Source organism: Loxodonta africana, chromosome 3, assembly GCF_030014295.1.
Source record: "Loxodonta africana isolate mLoxAfr1 chromosome 3, mLoxAfr1.hap2, whole genome shotgun sequence".
NCBI classification, from domain to species: Eukaryota; Metazoa; Chordata; class Mammalia; order Proboscidea; family Elephantidae; genus Loxodonta; species Loxodonta africana.
The window spans coordinates 28,041,631-28,068,102 of record NC_087344.1 but is presented as its reverse complement, the minus strand read 5'-3'; the positions used below and the strand labels follow the sequence as shown (position 1 = coordinate 28,068,102).

Below are 26,472 nucleotides of genomic sequence, written 5' to 3'. Positions count from 1 at the left end.
CAAGTATTTGTTGGATTCATTACTTTCAAGTCTATTGGGTATATACTTAGGAGTGGAATTGTTGTGATGTATGGTAACACCATGTTTAACTTGTTCAGGCAAGTGTTCTATTTGTAAGGAAGTGGGTGGGATGGGTGGACATAGGTGGATGCCCCCATGCCTCCCATCTTAATCTGTCCCTCCCCGCCAGCCCCTTAACCCTTCTTGCACTTTTGCCTCAGCTTTGAGCACTCATTGGTTGAGGGCAGGATTGAAGACACAGGGCCCACTCTGCCTATACCTGTTGCGAAGCCTCGCAAAGCACTCTCTGCATGCCCGCGGCCGGGTTGTAATCCTGTCTGGACTAGACCTGGCCTGCTCCAAGAATGGAGACCCTGACTGTGATGACAGACGGACAGACAGCAGATGTCTGTTTTTTTGTTCTTGTTTTTTGTTAAGTAGGTCTCTCATAAATGTTAGCTAGACTCTTAAAAAATTGACAGGGGCTCAGGAGTTCCCTGTGGGCAATCAAGAATGGGTTTTCCACAAAGTGAGGGCTTGCCCCCTCTCCTTTCGTCTCTGGCTGTAAATCCTTACAGCAGCGTTGCTCAAAGAGTGCTTCTTGGGCCATATTAGACCACAAGACACTCTGAGGTGGACACTGAACATTTTGTGAATAGGATGTGTTCATTCTGAAGAAAGATACCACCTGACATGTGTGGCTTCATATGTACTAATTAAGTGAACAATGAAAGGGCTTTAAAGTCAAGTTAAAGAGAAATATCAAGGATGCAGTAGTACTGGTGACACTCAGGTGTGAAGAAAGTGATAAAGGGCAGCTTGTTCATAGGGCACATCCTCTGGCCCAGCCCTGTGTTCGATGCTGAGACTGGGCTGAAAGGAGAAGAGCGATCCCTGGTGGGGAAGAGAAAGCAGGCAGGAAACAGAAAACAATGCCCATGCAAGGCCTCTGCTCTTGGTTTTCGGCCCCACTGTTCCTTCCCAATTTGGGAGTGTTCACTCCTCCCCTGAGGCCAGTCCCTGAATGGTACAAATGGTTAAGTACTTGACTACGAACCAAAAGGTTGGTGGTTGAAATCCACCCAGAGGTGCCTTGGAAAAAAGGCCTGGTGATCTACTGAAAAATCATAACCATCGAAAACCTTATGGAGCAGTTCTACTCTAAAACACATGGGGTCACCATGAGTCAGAAGTGACTCAACGGCAGCAGGTTTGGTTATTCCTCCCCTGACCCTGTAGGCTGGGAAAGAAAGGGGCCAGCCCCCCAATTCTAGGTTCTATTTCTCAGCTCCCTGTCTCTCTTCCACAGGTGTAACAACCGCACCCAGTGTGTGGTGGTCGCTGGCTCTGATGCCTTTCCTGACCCCTGTCCAGGGACCTACAAGTACCTGGAGGTGCAGTACGACTGTGTTCCCTACAGTGAGTCATCTTGTTCTTTGTGCAATGTGGGCCCTTTCCCCAAGTGAGCACATGAGGAGGAGATACCTTGACCTGCCACGTGCACTGGCCGCTCGGGGGACGGCCGGGCCTGCTCCCTCTATCACACTCTCTTCTCCCAGACACCCTCATCCACACTTGGTACTCCCTTTTCACAGACTCTGTCCCCTTCACGGGGCACCTTCTCAAACTCTTGTTCACATTCCCCTCACTCATTCCCACTCCCATTTGTACACTTACATCTTCCTTGAACTCGGACTGCTGCCTTCTAAATCCTCTGCCTCCCTCTTCCTCTCACGCCCTTTCCTTCCTGATCCCCCTCACGTGCCTGCTCTTCCCTGTCACTCACCTCCCTTCCTCTCTCAACTTTCTCTCTTCTCTCTTGCCCCCCCCACCCCCACACACCTCCATTCCTGTCCCCCTGACACTGCTTCCTATTGTATACCCTCCTAGCCCCAGAAGCTGGACTGTACACAGCAAGCAGTCTCTTGCCAGCCATAGCAAGGCAGACCACCCCCTGAGACCTAGTGACAGATTCTGTGTGAAGGGCTGGGGGCATTTTCAGTAGATTTATATCTCCTGGTTGGTTTGTCCATTACCATGATAGCACTTCCTGTCTGCAAAGGAAGTGCCAACATGTTTTACTGTGAGTGGTCCCTGGGAAGCCTGAGAAAGGTGATCTGGGGAGCCAGGAGCCTGGTTGTCTTCTACCTGGCCAAGGGGAGCAAAGACAGGGTCTCTCCTCCTCAGCATCCTGCCCTGAACATTACCCTGCTTTCCTGCCTTCTCTCTTCCCTCCCTCTTCCCCACCACCCCTTCCCTTTTCCTCTCCCAGCTTCACGTAGCCAACCTGGAGATAGCACCTCAGGGTGGAGGGGAGAGGAGGCAGGGCAACCAGGCTGTGAGCATGGGGGGCAGGGGGAGCAGAAAGCCCTGTAACTCTCCTGCCTCTCCCCTTCCACCCTGCTCTTCCCCCCAACCTTTGATTTCTCCTTGCAGGTGACTCCGCTGGGGGAAACAGGATTGCTTATGTGCTTCCATAACTTTCTTTTTTTGCTCCTTACCCTTTCCTTTCAGCAACTGAGGCCTCCAGCCACTGGCCGAGGGGGATGCCCATCTACTCCTTGAAGCCTCCCCACAGCACTGGGGACACTGCCTACCCCACGGCTGGGACAGCAGGGAAGCGGGGGGTCGGGCAGAAGGCAGCAAGTATAGCACAGCAGGGAAGCCAGGCAGGCTTAGGTTCGAGGTTTGGCTCTTGAACCTTCTGATGCTGAAACCCTGAGCAAATGGCTTCATTCCTCTGGGCTGCCACGGAAGGCAGAGTCCATGAGATCATGCATGTCAAGCACTTGGCCTGGGGCTGGAAACCAAGTTCTTGAATTATGACTATTGAATGTAGACTCCCTGAGGGCAGAGGCTGCTTCTTCAGGCCCACTCACCCCCAGCACCCAGCCCTGAGCCTGGTTCAGAATGTGCTCCGTAACGTTCTGAAATGCTCTTTCAAGCTGAGCCTGTTCTTTTATCTGTAATGGGGGGAGAGTAAAGTCTCCCCTGGGATACTGTAAGGAGTAGAGATATGTGCGTAAAGCACCTAGTGGGCACTCCCAGCAATAGGTGTGAAGGAAACGGTGCTGCATTTGCTAGCCAAGTGGCCTCAGCCCTACTGCTTCACTTCCCCGAGCCTCAGTTTCCCCATCTATGGCCAAGGCAGTGTCAGCACAGCTCACAGCACCTAGTACGTGCTGTACACTTGGTAGTTTCTGTTTTTGTTGTGACTACTCATTATGATTCCTACCAATTATTATTGCTTTTAATAATCAAGATAAAAGTAACAGCAGGTGACTAACCCAATTCTTCCCAAGGCAGGCATGATAAAGGGCAGGAAAAATTCCCTGGTCCAAGTGGCGTCTAACCCAAGTAGATATCCAAGCAGGTAAAGAGGCAGAACAAAGCTAGAGGGCTTGGGGAGGGAAGGAGCTTAGAGACCTCCAGGAGCCGAGCCCTGAGTGTCTGTAGGGCCACAGAGTCCAGAATGGGCTGGGATAGAGGGCAGGGCAGCTCCCAGTCTGAAGGTAGAGAGCTGGCCAGAGCTTTCAGGGAGACAGGATGGACACACAAAGCAGACGTGTGTGGGTAGAGCTGGAGGTGGGCTGGAAGAAGGAGCAATGCAAGTGAGGCCAGAGGACAAGAAGCCAGGGCTAACTTATCCCCCAAACGTTTGCTGAGCACCTCCTGTGTGCCAGACCTGGATGAGGTGCTAGGGGCCAACGCTGCCCCTGTGAACTCCCTGCTGAGGCTCAGGTCTTCAAAGAGATGGCCAGGGCCCCTGGAGGACCTGGGCAGGGCCACCCAGAGAGAGGAGGGGCCAGGCCAGGGAAGCAGAGCCTTGTGGGAACATCTGGCAGCCATCTTGCCCTGGGCTTCTAGAGACTGGGCCCCCTACCCTGAGGGTGACCCCAGTGCTGGTGAGGGTGAGTCAGGGGTGGGTGGTAGGGGCTACTGTGGGGAAGAGGAAGTGGGTGTCTGGGACCCTGGACAAGCCCGACTAACACTGGATTTGCCTTGCAGCTGAGCACAGCCTAACGTGCCCCTTCCTCCCCCAGGTGCGGGCAGGCGCAGAGCTCCCAGCTCCTGGGCCCAGGGGGGCTGGGGGAGAAACCCAGTTGGAACTGCCCGTGAGCAGGGGTGTCTGTGCCCGCCGCCCGCTGTCTGGCCCCGTCTGTGTCCTCCCCTGCCTCTCACCTCTTGGCCTCCGTCTCCCCACCCTGGCTCACTCCGAGGCCGGGGTACACTGCCTGTCTGCCTCCTCATCACAGTGTCTGATTCTGCCACCTTCTCTCTGTGTTTGCTCTTGGGGTGGTGAGGGCCTGGGGAACTCAGCTGGACTTGGACATGGCCAGGCCAGAGGATGCGGAGTTCAGCGTGCTCTCTCAGCACTGAACCCCCTTACCCCCAGGCCCCATTCTAGCAGGAGGGCCTGAGCAGGTGGGAGGTGATCAGAGTGGCTCCTCCACCCCACTCCCTCCCTGGTGCCCCCCCTAACCAGAGCCCACCTCCCAGCTGGGACTCCCCCGCCCCTCTGCCCCCCTCTCTGTACAGAGGGTCTCCCCTCGGATCTGAGGGCTCTGTCTGCCTGCCCTGTCCTCCCCCCACCTCTGTGTCTCTCTTTGTCTCTGTCCTCCTGTGTGTCTCCCCTCTCTGTGACGTCTCCCCAACACTCCCTTGCCCCAACCTATTCCCAGAGGAAGGGACTTGGGGGCGGGGGCTGAACTGATGCTACGTATGGGGTTGGGGAAACAGGAGTGAGGAAGGAAAGGAAAAGGGGGCATGTTGCCAGAAAAGAAACAAAAGCAATTTAATCTCTTTTTTTTTTTTTTCTCTTTTTTTCTTGCACATTTTTTTTTTCAATTTGTTTTCTCTCTCTCTTCCGATGCTTAAAGTAGAAGTGGAGCAGAAAGGTAAACGCACTGTTACCAATGCTAACCCCTAACTCACACTTTGTTCTACCTGTACCCATACTTAATGTGACCCCACCCTCCCCTCCCCAGCCCTTTCTTCTCCCCTCCCAACTTGGTCCAGTTGATGACCCCACCCCGGGTGTCCTCCTGGTGGGGTCAGCCCTGGTGCAGCCACGGGCATCTCCACCGTCCAGACACCCGCGGAAGCTCGTCTCTGAGCACGGGCAGGACTTTCTCTGTCTCTCTCTCTCTGCCTCTCTTTCGGCCTCTCCCTGTACCTCCTTCCTAGTCCTCAGCCCTTGCCAGGGACCTGGCCTCCTCTCATATTCCTTTTGCCTCCTTCAGGAGAAGTGTGTAAGCATCCAGGGCGGGTGGGGGAGGGACCCTATCCCAGCTCCCAGCTGGGGTTTTAGAGGAGTTGGCTCTCTCCTCTTCCTCCTCCCCCAGCTTTTGTGTTTCTGGTTCGAGGGAGGTGGGATAAAGGGGACACTTATGTTTTCCTTTTGGGGAGCAGATTTCTCCTTGGGCTGCTAGTGGCTTCTTAAGTTCCTTCTGGTTTGGCGTTTCCAAGGCCCAGAGCTGTTTTGGAGCACGGAGCACCAGCCCACCCCCAACCCCATTCCTGCCAGCTGGGGGTCCAGTTCTGGGAAGGGGTCTCAAGCTCTTCCCAGCCCTGGGAGGGCAGCGTGCCAAAAGGGGGGCTGAGGGGCGGGGGTGGGCCTCGCAGGGGGGGTGGGGTTCTCTGTCTCTTTCACACTTGCGAAGCTGCAGTCAGGGTTTCTTCTGGGCTGTTGTGGTTAGAGGAAGGGAGAGGCCCCTGGGGGGCCATAGGAGAGTCTGGGGACTTCCATGAGGACCGTAATTTCTTGCTTGTCGAACCTTTAGCAGAGAAACAGAGACACCTTGGTGGGTGGGATGTTGGGGGCTGTCATTTTCTCCCCAGAAAGTTTTGGGAAATTGACAGAGCCCAGGCTGGCCCCGGGGGCAGGGCTGGATGGGGTGGCCTTTCAGAAACCCTTGGGCCTTGAAATTACGGTCTGTGGAGCATCCCCTGCAAGGGAGGTGGGGTGTGGTCCCTCTGAGCTGCTCCCCTCCCCCCTCCACCCCTCCCTCTCCTCTGAGAGGCACCCCTCCCCACTCTCTCCTGGAGTCTCTCTCCCACCCGGCACCAGACACTCTTCTTGCAGGCCCTGTTTGGATGCGCAGCCCTGGATTCTTTTTTCTTCGATGGGAGGGGCGGGGCAAAGGGGAGAGAAGAGGAGTTGGGACCTTGGTGCTGGGGAGGGGTCCTTGCTGTCAAAGGCCCCAGACCGACCCTTCCTTGTCCTCTCCCTCTTCCCCCGCAACCTCTAACCATGTTTTTCCTCCCCCAAACCCTTAACCAGGACAGGCTCTGAGACCTTCCACCGCCCCCTTCACACACACATCAACTCAGACACCATGGGCCTGGAGGGGGGCCTGGGGAGAGGGGAGACAGGCACAGAGGCCAGGGGCAGAGGGTGGAGGCTGGCCCTCAGGGCAGCCGGGACAGGGTGGTGGCAGGGGCCCAAGGCCCTCAAGGTCCATGGGGATGGGCAGTGAAGGACCTAGGGGACAGGCTTTCTGGTCCCTGCCCACCTCTGTGCCTCAGACTCCCTTCCCCCTGCTAATGGCCATGCTCCTGGCTGCTTGGTGCCTGGGGACCACTTGTCGACTCTCCACGAGGCTGTGGAAGGGCTGGCTGCCCCCAAAGTCTGCGGAAGAGCAAGGCTGAAGTGGGGATGAGCATTGGCTACTGTCCAAGCCATCTGGCCACTGGGGCAGCCCCCAGGCTAGAGCCAGGTCCCCAGCCTGCCCTGTCCCACCCAGGCCAGCTGCTTTGGTAACAGGCCAAGCAGGAGCAGAGAATTCACTGCAACCCCCCAAGCCCTCGCCCTGGCCTGTCCGTGGGTTCTGCTAGCAGGGAGAGGGAGGCCCACCCACCTATGTGGAGGGGCGGTGGGTGCCACCTCTCTGTGAAGAGGAGGCGGGGAGGCCAGCCACACCACCCATTGCAGGGAGGCTAGGAGCAAGTTGTACTGGGATGTGTCGGGCAGGGGTGGGCAGGCCAGCGGCGGCCAACGAGATGCAGTTGAGGTTTTCCTCCTTTTCAGGGAATGGGGGGGTGGGGCGGGGCCCCCCACCTTTCTGACATCAGCGCTGCCTTGATCCCTCCTCCCGAGCCGGGGATGGTTGCAGGTAAATCGGGGTCCGGGGCAGGGGAGGTGGGGGGCCTGGCTGGGGCGGGCTGGGTCTTTATCCTAGCACCTGGTTCCCTCCCTTGCCCCCTCCGAGCTGGACCTGGGACTGCCCCCCCGAGGGACCCTGAGTCGGGCCTGGGCCTTGGAGTGAATTCTCTGCTCACCCCCTCTCTCCTCTGCCAGCACTAACCCTTTCTTCCCAGGTGGTCTCCAGCACTCGGAGCCAGGACCTCGCCGCATCCCCTCTGTCTTTCTTCATGCCCTGCAGCTCTCCTTCCCCACCCCCCTTCACGGGAGCCCCTCCCTCTCATGTCCCTACCCTCCCCATGTGCACCAGTGTCAGTGTCTGCTGCTGAGCAATGCCGTGAGAGACCCTGCTGGCTGGGGCAGGGCTGGGGCCCTGGGAGGGCTGGCCAGGGACCAGCCTCAGGAAACCCTTCCTCAGCTATTGATTGAGTGGGAATGGGGAGGGGGGACACGGGCTCCTTCATGACCTTTAGAAGAGTTGACTCCCCTATGCCTCCCCCATCCTGGAATGGGGCATTCTGATACCCACAAGGGTAAGGAAATATCTCTACCTTGCAATTTTTGCAGGAGGAAGAAAGTGGAGTAAAAAAAAAATCTCTGTTCTGGTGTGGTTGGTGAAGGATGGGACCCTTGACCCTAGCTCTTGGAGAGGGGGAGGGGCAGACATTGAGACCCTGGAAGGACGCATCCAGGAGTCACTGCAGTGGGGAATCTTTCCGCCCATCTAAGTCACATGGATGTCTCTGGAGGGACCTTGCCAAACCCCTTCTCCCCAGCCTGTGGGGTCTCAAGCAGCCAGGGAAGGAAAGAGGGGCACCACCTTCCCCCTCACACACACTAACCCTGCTCTTAATGGCCTCCAGGGTTGACATCTCCAGGGACAGGGGCAGCTGGGGAGGGGGGGTCCCAGCCCAGAACCCCCTCCCCATCACCAGCCCTACCAAGCAACCGTGACTGCAGCTGCAGGAGGGGAGAGCCTGGTCCCTCTGGCCCCCGTGACCAACGTGCCTTTCTCTCTCCCTCCCTCGTCCTTGCTCCTCCTCTCCTGTCTCCTCCCCACCCCGCCTGGCCCAGTCTTCGTGTGCCCAGGGACTCTGCAGAAGGTGCTGGAGCCCACCTCAACACACGAGTCAGAGCACCAGTCTGGCGCATGGTGCAAGGACCCACTGCAGGCTGGTGACCGCATCTACGTGATGCCCTGGATCCCATACCGCACAGACACACTGACCGAGTATGCCTCGTGGGAAGACTATGTGGCTGCCCGCCATACCACCACCTACCGCCTACCCAATCGGGTAGACGGCACGGGCTTTGTGGTCTATGACGGAGCCGTGTTCTACAACAAGGAGCGGACACGCAACATTGTCAAGTATGACCTCCGGACACGCATCAAGAGTGGGGAGACAGTCATCAACACGGCCAACTACCACGACACTTCACCCTACCGCTGGGGGGGCAAGACCGACATTGACCTGGCTGTGGATGAGAATGGGCTGTGGGTCATCTACGCCACCGAGGGCAACAACGGGCGGCTGGTGGTGAGCCAGCTCAACCCCTACACGCTGCGCTTTGAGGGCACCTGGGAGACGGGCTACGACAAGCGCTCAGCGTCCAACGCCTTCATGGTGTGCGGCGTCCTCTATGTGCTGCGCTCCGTGTACGTGGACGATGACAGCGAGGCAGCTGGCAACCGAGTGGACTACGCCTTCAACACCAATGCTAACCGTGAGGAACCCGTCAGCCTCGCCTTTCCCAACCCCTACCAGTTTGTCTCCTCTGTTGACTACAACCCACGTGACAACCAGCTCTACGTCTGGAACAACTATTTCGTGGTGCGCTACAGCCTGGAGTTTGGGCCACCTGACCCCAGTGCTGGTGAGGACAGCTTATGTCCAGGCCAGGAGTCTGTCCCTTCCATGGGCCCCAGGGTGGGCAGCATCCTGAGAGCTCTTGGGGACCTAGAGTTTTTGGGCTCAGGGGACCCTACGTAGGAGAAAGCCACAGCATGTGACAGGCACTGTTGTTAGCACTTTACAATTGTTAACTCATCTAATCCTCACAGTGACCCATGAGACAGGAACTGTCATTGTCCCCACTTTACAGATGAGGAAACTGAGGCCCTGGGCGGGTGGGGGATTAACTCACCCAAATCAGAATTTGAACCCAAGACTCTGAGTTCGTAACCATTAAACCGCACTGCCTCTACCCAGGGCTCAAGCATGGTTTTTCAGTGTAGAGCCCTCGTGGGCCAAAACCTTGGGTGGGAACCCAATATGTATAAACAGATCAGAGCAGAGTTGCTGGCATTGACATGGGGCAGGGCCCTCCACAGTCTCATTTTATCCCCTCAGCTGCCCAGAGCCAGCTCTAAGCAGCTCAGGGCCCCATGGAGCAGCTGGAAAGCCGCCGATCTAATCCAGTCGAGTTTGTAGAAGGGCGAAGTGATGCCCCCAGCAGGAAGGGATATGTTCAGGGGTAAAGAGACCAGAGTTGGAGCAAGAACAGGATGGGAGGTGACTAGGTTTAGTGGCCCTCTGACACCTCCTTCCTGCTTCTCCTCTCTGAACTATTCCCTCAGACCTCAGGGTTTTTATGGCCTCTTTTGACACTTTGTATGGTTCCTTGGGTATAGGGGACCTCTGCCTCTCTTCGTGGATTAAACTGTGGAGAGAGATCCAACCCCAGACTCTTTGGGGACCAGGAACCCTGTGCCCAGGGGTGGGTGACCCTGTTTCATATCTCTTCTCCCTTCCAGGTCCAGCCACTTCCCCATCCCTCAGCACAACCACCACAGCCCGGCCCACTCCGCTCACCAGCACAGCCTCGCCCGCAGCCACCACCCCGCTCCGCCGGGCTCCCCTCACCACGCACCCTGTGGGTGCCATCAACCAGCTGGGACCTGACCTGCCTCCAGCCACAGCCCCGGCCCCCAGCACCCGGCGGCCCCTGGCCCCCAATCTGCACGTGTCTCCTGAGCTCTTCTGTGAACCCCGGGAGGTACGGCGAGTCCAGTGGCCAGCCACCCAGCAGGGGATGCTGGTGGAAAGGCCTTGCCCCAAGGGGACACGAGGTGAGTGGAACAGGCAGAGACCACGGTCATGTCCACTGTGACTGGCTTGGGGTTGGCCACTGCTGGTTGGGCCAGGGAAGGGATGGGGGACATGTCCACTCTTCTGCTGAATGTAAACACATTTAACCTGTCTCTTCCTTACCGGGACTGTGTCCCCCGTGTCTAGCAGAGTTCCAGAGACAGCAGTAGCTCAGTGACTCCCCTCCTCCCCTAAATGCCCACTGAGCACCTGCAGAGAGCATGGCTCCTGGCTCAGTTGAGAGATACGGGACAACCTAGGAGCCGCTGAAGTGCTGGGGGGGTGGGGTGGGAGCCATGTACTTTAAGGTCAGGGGAGGGTGAGTCAGAAGAGGCTTCCCCAAGAAGGAGCTTCCTGGGGGGACTTGGCTAGAGGGCCATCATCCTGGCAGGCAAAGGCAAGGGGAGCCAAGAGGGAAAGTGGCACCTAGGGGAAGCAAGGGGTGGCTTACGTCGCCTCCAAGTGCTGCTTCTCTTGACTGTCTGGCTGCTTCACCCCTGTCCTCCCGTGTTCCCCTCACCTCCATCTTTGCCTACCCATCCCTCTCTGTCTGATGTCTCCTTCCCCCTTCTCTGGCCCATCCTTCTCTCCTTTCCTTTGGCTTCCTTCTCTCTTCCTGTTCGTCTGTCCCTGCAGGAATTGCCTCCTTCCAGTGTCTACCAGCCCTGGGGCTCTGGAACCCCCGGGGCCCTGACCTCAGCAACTGCACCTCCCCCTGGGTCAACCAGGTGGCCCAGAAGGTACCAGCAGCAGCCACCCCTCACAGACACACACATTTGCTTGAGCACCAGGCCTGGACGGCCATGCGCGGGACACAGCAAGGGTGGGGGAGCAACTGGGAAGACAACGGGGCCCAAAGTCTAGAAGGCGGAACTGGAACTGCTCGGTCCCCTCCCTGCCTAAACAGGGAGCAGGGCCAGGTGGGGAGGCAGAAGAGGACCAGGGGAGGGGAAGGAGATGCAGGGGCTGGGTGGGGGTGTACAGGGCTGTGGATGTGGGGGAGAACAGGATGGTCCCTGACAGAGCTGGTGCGCAACCCACCTCACACAGATCAAGAGCGGGGAAAATGCAGCCAACATCGCCAGTGAGCTAGCTCGTCACACCCGGGGCTCAATCTACGCGGGTGACGTCTCCTCCTCCGTGAAGCTGATGGAGCAGCTGCTGGACATCCTGGACGCCCAGCTGCAGGCCTTGCGGCCCATTGAGCGAGAGTCAGCTGGCAAGAACTACAACAAGGTGGGCCTGGCGGTGGGGCAGTGGGACCCAGGGCAGGTGCCTGCCCATAGGGCTCAGGCAGTGTCTGGCCTGGTACTCTGAGCTGGGCTAGCTGCTGGCACACCACTCAGTCAGGCAGGAGGAAAGGCTCCAAGGACTACTGGGTTTTGCTCCTATGCTGCCTCGGATGGTCCTGGGTGCCGGAGTGCTCTTAGAACTCTCTTGCTGATGGCCTAGCCCCAGTGGGTGGTACTGATACCAAAGAGTGAGATATCGGGCCCTAGATGTGCGTGTTGGGTTTAGGGAAGCAGTGTCTGGAAGCTGGGCCTGATGCCACCTCCATCTTATCCCCTAGATGCACAAGCGAGAGAGAACCTGCAAGGACTATATTAAGGTGAGACCTGCTCAGGTGGATGGTGCAGGGTAGGGGAGCAGGTCCAGGCGGCACTGGGGGTGGAGGCTGAGAGGAGGGGCAGAGCCAGCCCTCCTGCCAGGCCCCTGAGGAACTCGGTAATGGGGCTCACAGCGCCATACCCCCACCCACCCTGTGCAGGCTGTGGTGGAGACGGTGGATAATCTGCTGCGGCCAGAGGCTCTTGAGTCCTGGAAGGACATGAACACCACGGAGCAGGTGCATACGGCCACCATGCTCCTGGATGTCCTAGAGGAGGGGGCCTTCCTGCTAGCCGACAATGTCCGGGAGCCTGCCCGATTCCTGGCTGCCAAGCAAAACGTGGGTACGTGCCGCATCACACAGGCAGTCTCCAGCCTTGAGGAACAAGCTCAGACACAAATCTTGACCACAGGGGCACACCTGGCCCTACACTATGGGGTATCCTTGGCACCCTGACCCTCAGCCTTGGGCCTCTTGCCACATAGCCCCAACTCTGAAGCCCAAGCCCCTGGATGAGGGACAGACCCCAACCCTGCATGGCCTGCCATTCCCTGTCCCCACAGTTCTGGAGGTCACGGTCCTGAACACAGAGGGCCAGGTGCAGGAGCTGGTGTTCCCCCAGGAGTACCCCAGCGAGAACTCCATCCAGCTGTCAGCCAGAACCATCAAGCAGAACAGCCGCAACGGTTAGTGCCCCCCGGTGGTGCCTCAGGCAGAAACACAGCCCCTCAGCCGGTACTCTCTGCTCCACCTCTGCAAGCAGCGGTTAACCTTTATTGGATTGGAGAATTCAGGCACAGTTTGGGACCCATGAAAATGCACAGAGATTCATTCCTCCGCTCCAGCTAGTGTAAACTGCAGGGGTCCGCAGGTCCCCCCAGCCTTACTGAGTGCAGTGCTCACTCCTATGAACAGTGCAGTTGGTCCTCACATGGGGAGGTCTGTCCCATTTGAGATTGAGGCTCAGAGTTTAGTGGTTTGCTCAAGATCACACAGCAAGGAAGGGGTGAATTGAGGGCCCACTGCCCTGCTGTTTAAACTGCCTACCAATGAGCAGCAGTCCTGTAGGAGGGCTCCCCAAGGGTCCCCCTGGGCTGGTGTTAGAGGTCCCAGTGGCGAGCATGGCTGAGGGCCCAGGTGGAGGTGCACTTCCGAGGACTGATGGTGTGCCTGTCCCCCCAGGGGTGGTCAAAGTTGTCTTTATCCTCTACAACAACCTGGGCCTCTTTCTGTCCACGGAGAATGCCACGGTGAAGCTGGCAGGAGAAGTAGGCGCAGGAGGCCCAGGGGGCGCTTCTCTGGTGGTGAACTCGCAGGTCATCGCTGCGTCCATCAACAAGGAGTCCAGCCGTGTCTTCCTCATGGACCCTGTCATCTTTACCGTGGCCCACCTGGAGGTGAGCTGAGGTGTCTTACCCACCATGGAGTCCCAGCATCCTGCTCATATGCCCCTAGGCTTCATCCGCCCCAGGGGCAAGCGTGTGGCTCAGATACAACCCCTCCCTGTGTACCTTCCCCCTTCACCAGCTTGAGCAACTTGTCCCCAAAGATCCCAGGCTGTCACTGTGAGCCTGAAAGCCCCAGGCACTTCTCTCTGGCTTGTCACTATCCCTGTCACTGGGTGTGGGGCCAGACAGGACTCCCTGGTTCTGACCCCTGGCCACACCACACAACAGGCCAAGAACCACTTCAATGCCAACTGCTCCTTCTGGAACTACTCTGAGCGGTCCATGCTGGGCTACTGGTCGACTCAGGGCTGCCGCCTGGTGGAGTCCAACAAGACACACACCACTTGCGCCTGCAGCCACCTCACCAATTTCGCCGTGCTCATGGCTCACCGTGAGATTGTAAGCGCCCAGTGCCACTCGTCAGCCAGGCTGCTGGCTGGCCTGCTTTGCATGGCATCACAGAGCACACAGCATGGGCAGCAGAGGGAGGGGCAGCTCTGCGCGCGCAGGCGCTGCCAGTCTGCCTGGGGCATGAGGCCCTCTCTGGTCGTGGTCCCACCTTCTCTAGGGCGCTCTGGAGAAGAAAAGCAGGTGTCCCTTTTGTCTTCTCCCCACAAGCCTCCCAGAGCATGAAGAAGTGAGCCCAACTGCAAAGGGGGCAGAAGGCCAACAGATGGGGGGAGGCAGCGAGCTCAGCTGTGTCCGAGCCCAAGGCCCTGAGTTTGCCACTCCTTCCCCAGTACCAGGGCCGCATCAACGAGCTCCTGCTGTCGGTCATCACCTGGGTGGGCATCGTGATCTCCCTGGTCTGCCTGGCAATCTGCATCTCTACCTTCTGCTTCCTGCGGGGGCTGCAGACAGACCGCAACACTATCCACAAGAACCTGTGCATCAACCTCTTCCTGGCCGAGCTGCTCTTCCTGGTCGGGATAGACAAGACTCAGTATGAGGTGGGTGGGTGCACAAGGGGCAGGTGCCTGCCAGCACTGGGGGACAGGGAGAGGCCACCCCTGAGTGGAGAGGAAGGCGGAGGCCCGTGGGGCTCCCCTCACCTGTGGTGCTCCATCCCCAGATTGCCTGCCCCATCTTTGCCGGCTTGCTGCACTACTTCTTCCTGGCGGCCTTCTCCTGGCTGTGTCTGGAGGGCGTGCACCTCTATCTGCTGCTGGTGGAGGTGTTTGAGAGCGAGTACTCCCGCACCAAATACTACTACCTGGGCGGCTACTGCTTCCCGGCCCTGGTGGTGGGCATCGCAGCTGCCATTGACTACCGCAGCTATGGCACTGAGAAGGCGTGAGTGTCTCCTGCTCCTTCCCTCCAGTTGCTTCTCCTGCCTGGCTCCCTTCTCAGCAGTGTCTTCCCTCCCCGGGCCCCAAGATTGTAGCCTCAGTCACTGGCCTCCCGGTGCAGGGAAAAGTCTCTGCTCCTCTCTACCCTACCTCATTTCCTTTACAGCTGTTGGCTCCGAGTGGACAATTACTTCATCTGGAGTTTCATTGGCCCTGTCTCTTTTGTTATCGTGGTAAGTCGGAAGGCAGTACCCTCAGTGCTGCGTCTCCTTCCTTTGTTCAGGCTAGCCTAGACTCCATTCACCCCTGAGCCCCAAGAGGGACTGGTTTCAAAACACCATCAGAACTGGGCAGCCATCTAAGAATGAAAGCAGATTGGGTCTATGGAACTCCAGAATGAAGGCCCAGGTGTTCAGGAGCTGCTGCCTGAGCCCCCGCTCCACGTTAGACAGTGACGGTCGAACCTGGTCCCTGTTCTCACAGCAACACCACACACAGATCTGTGCCAGCCGGTTAACTTCAGTGGCATGGGTGCCTTGATAAAAAGTGCAGGCCCTCCAGGAGGGCCGTCCACAGAGGAGGCCTCGAGGGTGGAAGACGCCACTCCCGGCCCAGCCTCCTTCCCTTCTCCCACCCCAGGTGAACCTGGTGTTCCTCATGGTGACCCTGCACAAGATGGTCCGAAGCTCCTCCGTGCTGAAGCCCGACTCGAGCCGCCTCGACAACATCAAGTGAGCATACGTGCATGCATGCGCACATACACGCGCCCACCCCCTGTGCCTCCTCCAGGACTTGGCCCACCACACAGGGCTTGGCCTCTTCTAGAGTCCCCTAAATACTGTCCTTGTACCTTTGGTGCTCCATGGTATGAATTTAAGTACAAAGATCGTTATATATCTATTTAACAGGTATTAGAAAAAATATAATTAGCACACGAAACCTGTGGTTTACAGATATAATTGCTTAAAGGCTGCGTTTAAAAGGTGAGTCCATTTTAAGGGCAACTTAAAGAGGAGTAGGCAGTTAAAATATAGTTAAGTGGTCTAGAAATAGGGAAAAACAGAGATGGCAGGAGAATGAATGACTCACCTTAGTAAAACTGCCACCCTCACCTCCACCCCCCCCCCCGACACCTCCCTAGGCCCAGGCCCAGTGAGTGTCCCTGGGCGGGCCACTTTCCCCAGGGTCTGCTCAACCCCAGGTAGGGCCTGTGGGCTCTCTGCAGACAGCCCCAGCCAGCTGAGGATCCCCTATCCCGCACACTGGGCCCAGGTTGGCTCTTTGACGTGCCCACCCCTTGTTCCCCCAGATCCTGGGCCCTGGGGGCCATCGCACTGCTCTTCCTGCTGGGTCTTACCTGGGCTTTTGGCCTCCTCTTCATCAACAAGGAATCCGTGGTCATGGCCTATCTCTTCACCACATTCAACGCCTTCCAGGGGGTCTTCATCTTTGTCTTTCACTGCGCCTTACAGAAGAAGGTAAGGTCAGGGTGGGGGCTCTGTGGCCCTTATCCCAGATACCCAGCCCTGGATCAGATTCTCGGAGACATTTCCTAGGCACTTTTTTTTCTGGAGAGGGAGGCAGTGGTGATCTAGCATGTGAGGACCGGCCCATGGTCCGCGGTAGGACTTGTGTCCTACCATCAGGGAGGCACAGGCTCGGGGTCAAGAAGGCCTCAGCTAGAGGGAGAAGAAGGTTCTAGGCAAAAAGACAGAGTGGCCTGGAGGTGTGAGGACGCATGCCAGATTGGAGTGTTCTGGAAGGGTGGGAGTGTACAGTTCAGAGATGTGTTGAGAGAAGCCGCTACCTTCTCCAAAGTGGGGGACAGTATCAAGTGTGGGGGAGGGGAGAGGATTTGGGGTGTCTCCCAGACAGGATGTTTCCTAGCTGAGCATTTAGGGAAGAGCTGTGAGTTTTGTGGTGATAGAAAGTTTTTCTCTTAAATAAATATGTTAAAAGCTGAATTAAAAATGTGTGTATGAAAGAAATAACAATAGTGGAGGAATATGGAGAGGGCACAAGTAACTAGGAGGTACGCTCCTGACAGGAATCTGGATGGCGCAAGCGGTTTGCAGTTGGCTGCTAACCTAAAGGTTGGCCATTCAAACCCACCCAGCAACTCCATGGAAGAAACGCTTGGCAAATTGCTCCCATAAAAACTACAGCCAAGAAAACCCTATGGAGCAGTTCTACTCTAACACATGGGGTTGCCATGAGTCACAGGGCTGACTTGACTGCAAAACAACAACACTTAAGACTATAGTTGGGGAAACCAAGCTAAGGAATTTTTAGACTTCATCCCAAAAGCAACAAGGAACCATGGTCAGATTTTTGTTTGAGAAAGGTTCTTGGCCTTGGGAGCAGGAAGGTGGGTAAGACTAAGGCAGGGGATAAAGGAAATGGCTATCACAAAAATTCATGTTGTAAGGTTGACTGTATCCCTGCTGCTCTGCTCAAAACCATCCCATGGACCCCACCTCTCAGTGACAGCCAATGTCCTCACAGGTCCCCCACCACTCCCAGTGACAGCCAATGTTCTCACAGGGCCCCCACGTCCCACAGTATGGCCGATGTTCTCACAGGGCCCCTACCTCACACAGTGACAGCCAATGTCTGCGCTGGCCCCCCACCTCACACAGTACAGCTGACATCCTCACAAGGCTCCCACCTCTCACAGTACAGCCGATGTCCTTGCAGGGCCCCCCCGCACCGTGTACAGTCTGGCTAAGCTCCTCTCTGCTTCCACCACCCTCAGGACCCTGCTTCCCTCCTGTCCTTCCAGCCCTGTTCACCTCTGTTCTTTTGGGCGTGCTAGACATGTGCTCCCTCTTCTCCGCTTGGCACCTCCCTGTCCTTGGCCTAAATGCTTTTCCCCAATATCCGCAGATCTCACATATTTCTTTCAAAATCTCTGCTAAAATGTCTCCTTCCCAATGAGCCATCCTTGATCTATTCAAAACTGCAGACCACCCACCAGCACTCCCCAGACCCCTGCCCAGCCATTGTTTTCTCCACAATATTTAACACAACCAGACACTCTATAGACATTTATGTTGTTATTTACGTTCTGTCTCTGTCTACTAAACTCTACGTTCCCAGAGGTAGGGCTTTGTGGCTGTTTTGTTGTCTTCTAACCCTGGGGCCTAAAATGTGCCTGGCACCTAGCAGGTGCTGATTCGAGATCTGGTGGACAGACGAACAAATGAATCAGCAGCTGTCGGTGGAGGCAGAGAAGGGGATGGGCCCAAATGAGATGACAACGAGACTAACTGATTGGGGCAGGGAGAACAGGATGACAGTGAGGTTCGGGTGGCCTGCCATCCTGGCACGGGGAACATGCCATCGGGGTCCCGTCTGCACTCACTCTACGGGTGGCTGGGTCATCAAGGAGGCCAGCGTCTGCTCTCGCTGATGTTCTTCCTCGCTCCCAGGTGCACAAGGAGTACAGCAAGTGCCTGCGTCACTCCTACTGCTGCATACGCTCCCCGCCCGGGGGCACGCATGGCTCCCTCAAGACCTCAGCCATGCGAAGCAACACCCGCTACTACACAGGGACCCAGGTACGGAGGCCAGGCAGGGCACAGGCAGGGCTCCATGGGCTGAGGGGGTGGAACGAGAGCCTTGGAGGCAGGGCGTGCTTGGTCCCAGTCTCTGATGGTTGACCCAGTGAGGAAGCTTGGGGAGGGTCTGCTGAGGACCTTTCACGTCTGGGCTGTGTCCCCAGAGCCGAATCCGGAGGATGTGGAACGACACCGTGAGGAAACAGACGGAGTCCTCCTTCATGGCGGGTGACATCAACAGCACCCCCACCCTGAACCGAGGTGAGAAGGGGTCCCTCTGTTCAGCTCCAGTTCCCTCACAGTTCTTGGATTCACGTCTCTGGGCTGCTTTGTGATCTCTGACCTCTTGGGCAGGTACCATGGGGAACCACCTGCTGACCAACCCTGTCCTGCAGCCCCGTGGTGGCACCAGTCCCTACAACACCCTCATTGCCGAGTCTGTGGGCTTCAATCCCTCCTCACCCCCTGTCTTCAACTCCCCAGGTAAAAGCACTCTGGGGAGACAGCCGCGATGGTGCCGGGAGAGTGTGCCATCAGTGGCTGGGATCATGGGGTCTGGGGGCTGGACTCTGCCTTCTAGGCTCACTCTTAACCTTCCCTGTTTTCTCTCCTGGCTGGCACCTGCAGGGAGCTTCCGGGAACCCAGTAAGTGTGGTTCTTTTCTGATGACATTTCTGAGGCTGAGTTAGGACAGGTAGTGGCCTTAACTCAGACAGCCTCACTTAGCGAGAAGGAGAACTCAAGGATGCAGTCCCCCACCTCCCGCCCCCCCTCCAATCCATCTCTGGCTTAGCAGCCAGATGGATGGTATTCTTTGAGTTTGGGCCTTCAGTGGGGAAATGATGGTGACGAGAGTCAGAGCGCAAAAGCAGCCATTTCTCCAGACCCAGTCACCCCAGGCCTCCTCACACTGCTGAGAACCTGAGCCCCCATTGGGAGGGAGCCCTGGGAGAACAGGTCCCCAACCACCTCTTCTGCCAGCCTGCTACTGACCTGGCAACCCCACTACCAGAGAGGAAGAGAGGGAGCATGACAGCAGAGTCCCAGGGAGCAGGGGCCAGTGCAGAGAAAGCCCAGAGATATGGCCGTACCCCGCTCTGTGCTGTCCCAGGAACAGGCCCTCTCCCCTCCTGACCAGTCCCTTTCCACCTGCAGAGCACCCCTTGGGAGGCCGGGAGGCCTGTGGCATGGACACCCTTCCCCTGAACGGCAACTTCAACAACAGTTACTCCTTGCGAAGTGGGGATTTCCCTCCAGGGGATGGGGGCCCTGAGCCACCCCGAGGCCGAAACCTTGCCGACGCTGCTGCCTTTGAGAAGATGATCATCTCCGAGCTGGTTCACAACAACCTACGGGGGAGCAGCAGCGTGGCCAAGGGCCCCCCACCACCCGAGCCCCCTGTGCCACCCGTGCCAGGGGGTAGTGGTGAGGAAGAGGCTGGAGGGCCCGGGGGTGCTGACCGGGCCGAGATCGAACTTCTCTACAAGGCCCTGGAGGAGCCTCTGCTGCTGCCCCGGGCCCAGTCGGTGCTGTACCAGAGTGATCTGGACGAGTCGGAGAGCTGCACAGCAGAGGATGGGGCCACCAGCCGGCCTCTCTCCTCCCCTCCCGGCCGGGACTCGCTCTACGCCAGCGGGGCCAACCTGCGGGACTCGCCCTCCTACCCGGACAGCAGCCCTGAGGGGCCTGGCGAGGCCCTGCCCCCACCCCCTCCCGTGCCCCCTGGCCCCCCTGAAATCTACTACACCTCTCGCCCGCCGGCCCTGGTGGCCCGGAATCCCCTGCAGGGCTACTACCAGGTGCGGCGGCCTAGCCACGAGGGGTACCTGGCTGCCCCGGGCCTGGAGGGGCCAGGGCCCGATGGGGATGGGCAGATGCAGCTGGTCACCAGTCTCTGAGGGACTTCACGAACCAGGGGCTGGTGGCCCAGTGCCAAGAAGGAACCCTGGGCAGGGCTCTGGTAGGGAAGGGGACTGCTGGAGGCAGTGGCTGGGGGGGCCACTCTCTCCAGAGGCACCCCTCAGCTGTGGACCCTACAGCGCCCTCCAGGGGACTCTGATGTGAAGGCCTGAGGTGCAGGGTCGCAGACAGGGTTTCCCACCAGCCACATGCACCAGCTCTGTTTTGGGGGAAGTGCAGTGAGGAGAAGCCCAGCGGTCCCCAGGGGAGTGAGGAGGGAGACAGTGGAAGAGCACAGTCCACTTCCTGGCCCCCCTACCCCCCACCCCCCACCCCTTGGAGAGAAATGATGCTTTGGCTTCCCTGGGCTCCAGGGGCAGCTGTCATCTGAGGTTGCCAAAGGCCCTGCTGCATCAAACCTGTCAGCTGCTCCTTTGCAGCCAGAAGTGCTGCGGCCACCAGGAGGAAGCAGTGGGGGCAGAAGGACAGAAGGACAGGTTCCTCCTGACTATGGTTCCCTGCTCCCTGGAGACTGGGGCCTCTGGCCCATGAGAAAGCCCCAGGGCCAGGGCAGTGGCTGGTGGTTTAAAGGTGGAACTTTCTCTGAAGCTCCTTCCCTTTGCTCTTCATTCCTGCCTTCCAAGCAAGCCTGTCCCCTAGCCCTCCACAACTGCATCCAATGACCCCCTCCCTTGGGGTGACTCCTGATGAAGCACAACTCCCTGCAGGGCCTCCAGCCCACAGGGGTGGCCATATTTGGGCAGTTCCCAGTCCTGTGGGCTCGGCTATCTGGGGAGCAGATTTTGGGTCTGGATCTCCCTGGGGAGTGGGTCCAGGACTTGGATCTTCCCCTAGGGGGCCCTCTTACCCCTCCCTCTCTCCTCCTTCCCCATTGCTGTAAATATTTCAACGAAATGGAAAAGAAAAAAAGACAAAAAAAAAAAAAATCTCATCACTTGAAGCCACCGGGAGCCTGCGGCCCAGGCCAGCTCTGGCTTTTCCAGGAGCAGAGCAGCGCCTGCTGCACCCGGCAGCCAGGACTTCTCCATGTACGTGCGCATCCCCCGCCGGGGCGGGGCAGGCCGCCAGTGCAGCTTTTTACAACCCAGAGACAGAAAACAAAATCTAGAAGCAACAGTGAAACAAAGAACCTGTCTCCTTCCTGGCACCGCGTGTCTGTCCTCTCCTCCTGGCCCCCTGCCAGGCATCAGTCAGCCCTCCTGGGGCTTGTACCTCACCGCCTGCCCCAGGACCAGGGGCCTGTCTCCCCTCCCCTCCCCACTGGCCCGGGGGGAGACACCCTTACACCCAAAGATGCTTTTGCCAAGATGGCTGTGCTGTCTGTCCCTTTGAGTTCCTGCTTCTTGTATATTGCTTCTGGGACTCTGGGCCAGGGAGATGGGGTTTGGTTCCCCTCTAAAGAGGTTGATGCGGGCATGAAGGCAGGAAGAAGCTGGGGTAGGAGAGGGCAGCAGGGTTTGATGGCGGTGGGCACGGCTGAGAAGGGTGGGTTGGGAATGGTGAGGCTGTATTCTCTAGGGGGGGAGGGGGCAGTTAAGAGGTCCTGCAGGGAAGGCAAAGCCACGTATGAGGGTCTGGGGACTCTGCCCCCAAACCTTCAGACCCTGGAAGCTCCAGGTTTGGGGTGCCTCCTGAGTACCTCTCCCATCATCTCCTGATCCCCTTTTCTCCAGCCTGTTACCCTCAACTTCCCAGATCCCGCCCAATCTTGGGAGTAGCAGAGCCCCATTGCTACACTGGTCCATCCCCTTCATTGCCATTTCCCCAGGGGTGGCCCCTCCCTATCTCTTGCCCCTCCCTCGTTTCTCACAAGTGCCATGAGTTTTCAAACATCTCTGGGTCTCAGCCTGCTGCTGCCATGAACTTCTTTGGGTTAAAGTGGAGGAGCTCTAGGGAGGAATTAAGGGAAGGGGACAGGTAGGTAGGTGGCTGTGGGACCCTTTTTTGCTGCTAGAAAGCCCCTCCTTCCTCCTGGGGAGCTGGGGCTGGCGTGTTCCCATCAATCGGGGGAGAAGGGGTCAGACCAAAGATGGTGGTTTGTCCCATGTAGGAGAATGTCTTGGGGAGAAGGTAGGGTTGGGCTCCATCTCTGGCTTTTCCTGGGAGGGCTTAACCCATTTCACCAGAAGACCATGGGTGGAGGGGGGGCCATGAGGGCTGGACAGAGGAGGCGAAAGGGGACAGCTTTGTGAGGAGGGCAGGAGAGAGCTAGCTCTCTGGCCCTCCCTCACCTTCACTAGACCAAGAGCTCCATGGTGGGGAGGGGTGGCAGAGGTCTGTGAAGAACCGATCGGAGACAAGGGTAGATGAGTTGGCCCTGCCTAGGTGTGCCCAATGGAGGGCTGCCTGTGACACCACAAGGGGGCTAGGAGATCGGGGCAGGGGTGGGCGAGTTCTGGGGAGGAACTGAAGGAATGAAAGGAGTCTGCTTCCTCTCCCCCGCTCAGCCCTCCTTTATCTTTCCAGGCTCGGACAATCAACGGGGAGAGGGTATAGCAAGTCCCTTGGTTCCCATTCAAGCTGGAACCACCAAGGTGGATTCCTAGGCCTCAGAGCTGCATGGCAGGGCCCCCTGGTGGGGCCGGACACCACTGCAGCCCAGCGCAAAGCCAATTCCAAGAACCCAGGTGTCCCCCGCACCTCAGCCAGATCTGGTGCCTTGATGCCCCACCCCAGCTGGGACAGTATAGAGAAGGGTCTTGGTTTCCTCTCCTACTCCCTTCCTTGGGCTCCTAAATTCATTTGCTCTTAAATCTTGTTTTTCTCTGGAATTTTTTTTTTTTCCCCTCGCCTTCCCTTTCTCTGTGTTTTCACCTCTCCTTCCCTTTGTCTTTCTCGCTATCTCTGTGTTCCTCTTTCTCCTCTCATCCTCAATTTATCTCTGTCCATTTGGGCCTCCTTCCCCCTCTCCCACTCCCCCGGTCCCTCCCTCTTTGGTCTCCTTTTCGATATGCCAAACCAATTTTGGGTCGAGTGCATTTAACGAGAACAAAAGGCTCATAACAACAAGAACGTTTCAGAAAAAAACAAAAAGTTAAAAAAAAAATTGTTGAGTCAAAAAATCAAACAATAAAGAAATTAAGATTTCTTGGAATGACCAGAGTGGTGTGATTCACTGGGGGCAAAGGGTGAGTGGACCTGCATAGGATACCCTCCCGCCCAGGCTCTGACTTGGAGAGGAATCTGTACTTCCACACTGTTGGACCCACAGCACAGTCCTGGTGATAGGCAGAATCTTGAACATTTGCAGAGAGCTTAGTAAGAATTCCAAGGGCAGTTTCTCTGAACCCTCACAAACCTCTAGGATATAGGTTAGCACTCCATTTTACAGACCGGGGAACAGGCTTACAGAGGCTGGATGCACCCCATGTCTCTCCGGGCCATGTTCCTCTCAGAGAAGCCCTCCCTTGCCCGGGCCGCCATCCCCAGACTATTTTTGAGTGGAGCATGTATGATTTCAGCTGCCTTTCCTGGACTCTCCCACATTGCTGTAACGGTGCATTTCAAAACCTGACAGCACAATTGGCATAATAAAATCTATGAAGAAAACATTCTGCATCCCACTTTGGAGAGTGGCGTCTGGGGTCTTAAATGCTAGCAAGCGACCATCTAAGATGCATTAAATTGGTCTCAACCCACCTGGAGCAAAGGAGAATGAAGAACACCAAAGACACAAGGTAATTATGAGCCTAAGAGACAGAAATGGCCACATAAACCAGAGACTACATCAGCCTGAGACCAGAAGAACTAGCTGGTGCCCGGCTACAACCAATGACTTTCCTGACAGGAAACACAATAGAGAGCCCCTGAGGGAGCAGGACAGCAGTGGGATGCAGACCTCAAATTCTCCTAAAAACGCCAGACTTAATGGTCTGACTGAGCCTAGAAGGACCCCAGAGGTCATGGTCCCCAGACCTTCTGTTAGCCCAAGACAGGAACCATTCCCAAAGCCAACTCTTTTAGACAGGGATTGGACTGTAGGATAGAAAATGATATTGGTGAGGAGTGAGCTTCTTGGATCAAGTAGACACATGAAACTAGATGAGCAGCTCCTGTCTGGAGGGGAGACGAGAAGGCAGAGGGGGTCAGTAGCTGACTGAACAGAAACGAAAATAGAGGGTGGAGAGAAGGAATGAGTTGTCTCATTAAGGGGAGAACAACTAGGAGTATACAGCAAGGTGTATATAAATTTTCATATGAGAGACTGACATGATTTGTAAATTTGCACTTAAAACACAATAAAAATAAAAAAAAAAAAACCTGACAGCACTGTGGAATCACATGGTGTGTATTTCACATTCTCAAATCTAACTACCAATGCTCAGAAAGAGAAGTGACTATTAGAACGGGGCAGGCATCTTTCACCACACTCCTTGGCCTTAAAACCACCCCGGTGGCCTGGAAGTCACATTCCCTCTGACTCTCCTCCCACCTCCTTAGCCACTTCTTCCCAGTCTCCTTGGCTGCTTCCTTCTCATGCGGGACGGCCCTGAGGCTCAGTCCATGGACCCGGGAGTTCTCCAGGCTACGTTTTCAACAGTAGCTCTATGCTGATGACTCCTAAATACAGATCTCCAGCCAGAACGTCTACCTTGAGGTATATGTAAATCACATATATTCAACTTGTAAGATCTCGGTGTTCCAAAACCAAACTCCTGACCTCCCTCAACCCCTAGCTCCTCCCACAGTCTTCCCCATCTCAATTAATGGCAAGTCAGCCTATTCAAGGGACGAGTTTCCCTTGAACTCATTCCCTTGTTTCATATCCCACATCTTGTCCAACAATAAATGCAATGGTGCCTGTAACGTCAATATGTCCAGAATTTTCACCACCTTGGCTCAAGTCACTGTTGTCTCTCACTAGGACCACTGCAATTGTCTCCTAACTGGCTCCCCCATCCCTCCTCTCCAGGCTCAACACAGAAACTAGCTGATCTCATTAAACATATTTTATCCCTCTCCTGCCCCAAACTCTCCAGTGGCCTCCTCTCAATGCAGAAGTCATCACAATGGCCTACAGTCCCTACAGCTTCTGACTTCATCCCCATGCCTGCCCCCAACTTCACTCCACTCCAGCCACTCTGGGATCCTCATTGTCCTCAAATATGCCAGGTACCCTCCTAACCCTAACACTAACCAAATCACACCTCTGTAGGTCTTCCTTGGCTACTCTATTCAAAACTTGCAATCCACTATTCCAGAACTTCCTAACCCCCTTCCTTGCTTTGTTAGTCTCCCATAGTACTCCCATCTAACTATTTTATTTGGTTTATTGTCTGCCTCCCCCACTGAATATAAATTCCATAAGGGCAGGGATTTTTTGTGTTTTTTTTTTTTTTTTTTCATCATTATCCCCCAGTGCCTAGCACTGTCTGGCACACAGGAGGTGGCCAACAATTATCTGTTAAAGGAAGGGAAGCTGAACTGAGCATAAGACCCAGCATGGGCATGAGGCGAGCTAAGGTTGATGGGAGTTGTGAATCTGCCCCTCCCTTGACTGGTTTCAGTTCCCACACACTTCTCACTGCCTGATTCTAAGCTTGTAATTCAGCATAACTCCTAAGCCCAAGTTAAACATTTTAGCTGGTGCCCAGCTGAAGAAAGGGCAATCTGTTCCAATGTTGGAGAAGGAACTGACTCTATAGGTCTTACTGAGAGATGGTATATGCTATATGGGCAAGTTCAAGGAATTTAAAGGTAATCAGATTTTACATATGTATGATTTCGACCTCATGCTCTGTGTAAAATATTAGCATCAGAACTCCTCTAACTTCAGAGGGAGGGATAAGAATCAAGACCACCAGGACCAGCACAAACCTGACTCCTGTGACATGGAGGTCAGACATAACTCCATTCTTCAACTTTTTTTTACCAATTCTGACATCAGCTGTCCCTCCCACAATACTCTCTACTTCTCTGCCAGGCTTTTGACAACTGGTTGCAATGCCCACACAGAACTCACAGACCATACTCACAGTTACAGGATTTATTAGGGAAGTAACAGGCTACCACTCCACTCAAGACCAGCATCAACTTGGAAGTAACAGGACACAGCTCTGGAGATAGGACACAGTTTGTCAATCAGAACAGCTTCCAACCAAGACAGCTGTCAGCTTCTACTCAGCTATGCCTGCAGGCAGGTTGCACGCCTCGGCTCAGCTAGCCTCCTCTTAGCTGGGCTAGAAGGTCCTTCTCTTGGCTATGCTTGTTCGGGCAAGCGGTACAGCTCTTTAGTTCTGCAGACAAGTGCCCAGAAGCACCCCACTACGCCAGCATGCCTCCTGCCAGGAGGCGCTCAGCTGTCTTGCTCCGTGGGTTGCCAAGAAGCCCACCACAGCTGTCTCACACCGATTTCCAGGTTCTCACTGCTCATACTACTACCATCTCGTGCTGTCTTGCACGGTCCTGTGCTG

General features: G+C 56.3%; 1 protein-coding gene across 4 annotated transcripts in view; it reads left to right on the top strand.

Moving 5' to 3' along the window:
- Positions 1-21,752, top strand: part of ADGRL1 (adhesion G protein-coupled receptor L1) — a 42,651-nt gene extending 20,899 nt beyond the window's left edge. For 2 of the 4 annotated variants that reach the window (XM_064280802.1, XM_064280803.1), the window contains exons 4-23: positions 1,310-1,419; positions 8,219-9,019; positions 9,900-10,214; positions 10,870-10,973; positions 11,284-11,469; positions 11,804-11,842; positions 12,002-12,185; positions 12,406-12,528; positions 13,025-13,239; positions 13,519-13,689; positions 14,031-14,240; positions 14,363-14,583; positions 14,746-14,812; positions 15,219-15,310; positions 15,889-16,057; positions 18,011-18,139; positions 18,304-18,400; positions 18,494-18,622; positions 18,767-18,784; positions 19,295-21,752. In XM_064280802.1, the coding sequence (XP_064136872.1) occupies positions 1,310-1,419; positions 8,219-9,019; positions 9,900-10,214; positions 10,870-10,973; positions 11,284-11,469; positions 11,804-11,842; positions 12,002-12,185; positions 12,406-12,528; positions 13,025-13,239; positions 13,519-13,689; positions 14,031-14,240; positions 14,363-14,583; positions 14,746-14,812; positions 15,219-15,310; positions 15,889-16,057; positions 18,011-18,139; positions 18,304-18,400; positions 18,494-18,622; positions 18,767-18,784; positions 19,295-20,037 (4,123 nt within the window). In that variant the 3' untranslated portion in view covers positions 20,038-21,752. Of the gene's footprint in view, positions 1-1,309; positions 1,420-7,030; positions 7,116-8,218; positions 9,020-9,899; positions 10,215-10,869; positions 10,974-11,283; positions 11,470-11,803; positions 11,843-12,001; positions 12,186-12,405; positions 12,529-13,024; positions 13,240-13,518; positions 13,690-14,030; positions 14,241-14,362; positions 14,584-14,745; positions 14,813-15,218; positions 15,311-15,888; positions 16,058-18,010; positions 18,140-18,303; positions 18,401-18,493; positions 18,623-18,766; positions 18,785-19,294 lie in introns of all 4 variants that reach the window. The other 2 variants (XM_064280805.1, XM_064280804.1) reach the window with 2 other exon arrangements.
- Positions 21,753-26,472: the final 4,720 nt, after the last annotated feature.